The sequence below is a fragment of the Montipora capricornis genome, chromosome 10, assembly GCF_036669925.1.
Source record: "Montipora capricornis isolate CH-2021 chromosome 10, ASM3666992v2, whole genome shotgun sequence".
Lineage (NCBI taxonomy): Eukaryota > Metazoa > Cnidaria > Anthozoa > Scleractinia > Acroporidae > Montipora > Montipora capricornis.
Window position 1 is genome coordinate 57,728,678 of NC_090892.1, and position 5,000 is coordinate 57,733,677.

At 37.5% G+C, this 5,000-nt stretch overlaps 2 protein-coding genes across 2 annotated transcripts in view; both read right to left on the reverse strand.

Annotated features, from left to right (window-relative positions):
* LOC138022311 (dual specificity protein phosphatase 3-like) overlaps nt 1–944 on the reverse strand; it is a 6,113-nt gene extending 5,169 nt beyond the window's left edge. Inside the window, exon 1 of the mRNA XM_068869417.1 lies at nt 1–944. This exon is cut by the window's left edge and continues 1,252 nt beyond it. The gene's annotated coding sequence lies outside the window, so the exon portion shown is untranslated.
* A 1,194-nt stretch (nt 945–2,138) lies between these two features.
* Nucleotides 2,139–5,000, reverse strand: part of LOC138022310 (transmembrane protein 143-like) — a 7,429-nt gene continuing 4,567 nt past the window's right edge. Inside the window, exons 3-4 of the mRNA XM_068869416.1 lie at nt 4,720–4,884; nt 2,139–2,768 (exon numbers count right to left, since the gene is read on the reverse strand). Coding sequence (XP_068725517.1) covers nt 2,563–2,768; nt 4,720–4,884 — 371 coding nt within the window. The 3' untranslated portion in view covers nt 2,139–2,562. The remainder of the gene's footprint in view (nt 2,769–4,719; nt 4,885–5,000) is intronic.

Sequence of the window (5,000 nt, forward strand, 5' to 3'; positions counted from 1 at the left end):
ATTTACCACTGCGATGAATTCATGATGATCTTTGTGCTGTGGTAATGAGCAGAGAAAGGGGAGTGGGGAAGAAAGGTCGGTGTGCAATTGCAATGGCAGCAGCCAAAAATAGCGGAGTGACAGAGGAATGATGCAGCCAAAGCTATAGACCCAGACACCAACTAGCATGTTCCTGCATAATCAGATGCAGACATAAACACACATTCATACATAAGGGACAATGCTCATGGAAAGTCAACTATGGGATATGGAGTACCGTACTTGAGACTGGTCGACCTTTGATTTTTTACCCTCCCAACCATGATATACTACAGACGACAGACCACAACATCAGGAACTCCATGCTCTGCTCTTTGGGTTCATTTATGTCTCATGGGGTTATGAACATTGAAGGATGTGAGACTGGGCCTATAGTTTATTGTCCTTGTCCAAGAAAACTAGAGTCTTAAACCATTTGCAAATACCATTAGAAAGGCAGCCCTTTAAAGACCCTGAGTGTTGGTAAGGCCAGAGTTTTGATCCCGTGATCTCTCACACTGTTGTCCGATGCTCAACCAACTGAGCAAACCGGTTGGTGGTGACATAATTACCACTGCAGTTTTTTGGCCTAACTTGAACAAATAACTTATTTTTTCTTGCTTTTCGTGTGCAAAGGAAAAATATAAGCTCTCTGAAGCTACTTTATGGTAAAAGCAACCATTAATTTTAAGAAGAAGAGCATGGAAATGGAAGGAAATTTGGTAAAGTTGTGAACTTTTCTATCTTTGTGCAAGTGAAGTTTTCAGGAATAGATGCTTTGACTGCCAGCTAATTGTATAGTACTAAGTAATGTGTTTTAGGTTTTGATTAACTGGAAGTGTGGCCGACTGACTGTACATTCTTTGCGAGGGCCTGGCATACTCCTTGAGAAACTTGTTGAATTGGAGAAATATAGTTATGGAATTTTCTAGAGAAGTCCTTGATTTTATGAAAGTACTGGGAAAGAGGTTTTTTGACACCAAAAACAAATAACCATCACTGAAAAACACATCTGAAGATCCCCAAACAAGTCGATCTGCCTCAGAACTACAAAAGACAAACTTAATGATCACAGAGATTTAGGTAAAATATTGAGTTGCATCCCGGAAAACCTCAAGGAATGGTTCTTTATTCATAAGAATCCTTTGGTTTTTGTTGCTTTGTTGACATGAATGCAATGAACATGAGCAAAGAGATTCCTTCGAGATTTTTAAAACGTCCTGGAAAAGACTTGAATAAAAGTTTATAAATCCTGTATCAACCACGTTACAGTGTCCTTTCAAAGGGCTGAATGGAAAAAAATATTTAAAGTTCTATTACTAAATGATCAAAAAATCACTTTCTTTTTTTCTTCAGATTTTAAACGTGTGTTTGCTTAACATACAAAATTTTAAGCTTTGATTTTTCTCCAAAGGTGTTTACTTTTGAGTGCAAGTTTGGATTTCATTGTCGGCCATTCCTTGCATTCAAAACTGACTTATCGGACCTCAGAGGGCTGGATCTAGGGAAAAGTGACATTATATAGTTTTTATTACAAGCAAGGTGGAGCTCAATTTGCGACCACTACAAGCAGGCTCACTTATATGGGTTATCAAACAAGTATTCTGGTGCCAGAGCTGCCAGCGTGTGCCGGCATTTGCAGCCCAAGCTCGAGAAACATGTGAGACATGACTGTCAAAGTTTCAGAAGCTTATGTAATCTTCATCTTAGGAAACAAGAACATCCCAAAACAGATTTTAAAAGCCAGAAAAAACAAATTAAACAAAATTAAAAAGGTGAGGTAACTTACTTTATTTTGTTCATTCATTGATAACTTTTCGCTTCTTTTCTCCTGTCATGAAACTAACTCAAAAAACAAAAAAAGTTATCTAGAACAGTGTTGTTGCATCACGTCTCGCACATAACGCAAGCTTGGGCCGCCTATGGTGCCAGCAAAGCAGGCAAGAAGAATGGAGAATTAAATGTCCTCGCACATTTCTTGAGAGCTGTTGCCTCCCCCCACTAGCATGCTTGCTTGCAGGCTATGGGATGAGAATGGATACAAAAAGGTTCTCAGAGAGGGATTCAAACCATCTACATTACATTCACTACAATGACTTTTCCCTGTAAATACACATGTGTTATGGGATAAAATCATTGCTTTCTCTGGTACAATGATGTCAATTTATTATTTTAAGAATGGAACATCACCACAAGCAACAAATTTCAAAGACAAAAAGTAGTCATTTTCTCTAAGTGGACGTTAATGATGTAAAGAATCAGTAAATCTAGAATAGTGAAATGCATAAAAATTGAAATAGAAGTCATTGACCCACTTGACCATTTACACCCATTGATTGTGCTGTTTAAAACGTAATAACTGCAGCTGTTCTATTTTTCTTCTTTTTTTGTATATATATGTAGAAAAATGTTTTACAATAAAAAGTGGATACACTTTTCCAGTGACTAATGTATTTCATATTAATACATCATATATTAAAATTAAGACAATGGCAATTAAAACAGACAAAGTTGGCATAAATTTTTTTCCTCTAATAATAGTTTTTAATCCCAGCTCAGTTTCTTCTGTTCCAGTTCTTCTCTCTGTTTGTCTTGTATCTGTTCTCTTTCTTCTTCAGTCATCACATCGGTTAGTTCTTCAACACCAAGCTCTTCAGTTCTTTCAGGTGGTATCTCTGTAGATTGCTTTGGACTTGGAAGCTGCATGAATGCATCATACACTGGTGGAACACTCAACCATTGCTGCTCACCTGAAAATATCAAAATGTTGGTCTCTTTTTTTTTCTTCATGGAATTTTCATTAAAAAGGATTATGCCTCTGGACATGTGCACCTGGCCGCAAAACCCAAAAAAGTAATGGAAAGTATTGAAAGAAAAATGTTTAGAACTCTGTGTTACAAGAATTTGCAAATATGTATGACCCCATAAAAATAAAAAGAACTTTAATTAAAGTGCTCCTGTGACCAAAATATCAATTCTTATTTTTCTTACTGTAGTTTGGATTTCAAAATTATGTCAACTAAACACTAAGCAACCAAAGTTTTAAGCCTTTCGAAAAGACACCTGTTTATTTTAACTAGAATTTTACTATTTAATGGTCCGCCATTACTAACTTTAAGTTCTTGAGAGAGCTGGATCAATGAGAAAATGATGTCAAAGGCTCGCTAGTTTAAGAATGCAATGTGTGTGTACACCACAGAATTAATACAAGTCAGTTTTGTGCTTTCAGACTTTTATATTCATGGTTTGCATATATAATAAGCTGCATTCACATGCTGAAATTTTAAGCTAGTGAGCCTTTGACGTTACTTTTCCCTGGATCCAACCCTTTCAGGTCCAATCGGTCAGTTTTGAACGTGAGCAATGGCGGACCATGAAATATAAAACTTACACTCAAAGTAAACAGTCTTTGGACAAAAATCAAAGCTCAAATTTTTGCCAGTAAGGGGTTAAGCAAACACAAAATCAAAATCTGAAGAAAAAAAGGAAATGATTTTTTTTAATAACAGGGGCACTTGTTCTGTAAGCTTTTACATTGTCATCCAATTTAAATCAGCTATATCTTTTCCGGACATCATTAAGCCACATTGCAGGGTTAACCAAATGTTTTGCAGATGACAAAGATAAGGGAAATAAACAAGAAGTTGAGAAACTGGCATTCTTTGATGGTAATTGTGGAGAAGAGCTCCCCAAAATACTTGCCCGCATTGTAAACATCATTCATACATACATGACATAACATAGGAGGCCGCGTTGCATTGTAGGGCGATTTGAAGGAAAGTGTTTGTCTCGTCTACTAACTATGTATTGATACGTAGCTTATGGTTTTCAGAGTTTTTAGCAGAGTTTTCGATTAAATTATCTTCCAATGCGATTCTTAGATTGTCTGGTGTGTTGTAAATCACGCAAGTGATATATCCTATATGCATCTGATAACAACTGATAACAGTTGATCGGTAAGTAGGTGAAGTCTGTCGAGTCATACATCACCATTACGGAATGTCACGTTAACTGCTCGTTTTTACCACAATTTTTCTTTTTTCTTAACCGATCGGTAACCTGTTGGTTAGCTGTCGGTAGACTGTCGGTCAACTGTCGGCCGACAGTTGACCGACAGTCGGCCGACAGGATTTTTGGGGAGCTCTTCTTCACAATTACCTTCTTATGCAGGTGGCAAAGATCTCTGGCAGAGGTGATTTTTTTATTTTAGAGAGGATTCCTCTCTCTCAAAATCAGTAAATACTGTTAGTCTTGTAGGGAGCTGAGAGTGCAAGAAAGTGGTGATTCTCTATTAAAAGATATTTACAACTGCATGGTTTGAGATTGGGCTAACCAGAGTAAACCATATGCCTTTAGCAGCCAAAAGCAGAGAGCTTGTATATTAAGCACTTCTTATGTTACCGGTAGCTTATGTTTGTTAATTTGGTGCAATTATGCACTGTGCTGACAACACCACAGAGAAAATGAAATTAATGGTGGTTTGACAAACTTGTTGTGAGAACAGAAAGTGGTAAAATACAACCAGGAAAAGAAGTCATCAGAAGCACTTGCCTGTGGCTCGTGCCTCTTACTTTCTGTGATCCTTCGTGCTCTAATCACCTTTTTCAACTCCCTTGTAACAGGAAAGAGCCCAGTTAATGCTCCTTTTTTCTCGTCACCTCTACCCTAGGGATAGTAGAATATTGGTAGCTATTGCAATACCTCTTTGTTTTGTCACAAGAAGTCCCAGATTTTCCAGTTGCTTGAGTGCTTCTGATGGATCAAACTTTACAGTTACATGCAATTTACTCATCCAATTCTCAATGTGTTGCCTTAACTGGTCAGCTGTCATTCCATCATTCTGAAGCCCAGTTACATTCCTATCACCTGACAAAAACATATGTTTATGTTTCAAAGTGAAGAGTCAATTTAAGCATTTAGGAGACACAACCATAGATCTGTAAAAAGGAAGGATGGGATTTGGGGGGGGGGGGGGGTCTGAC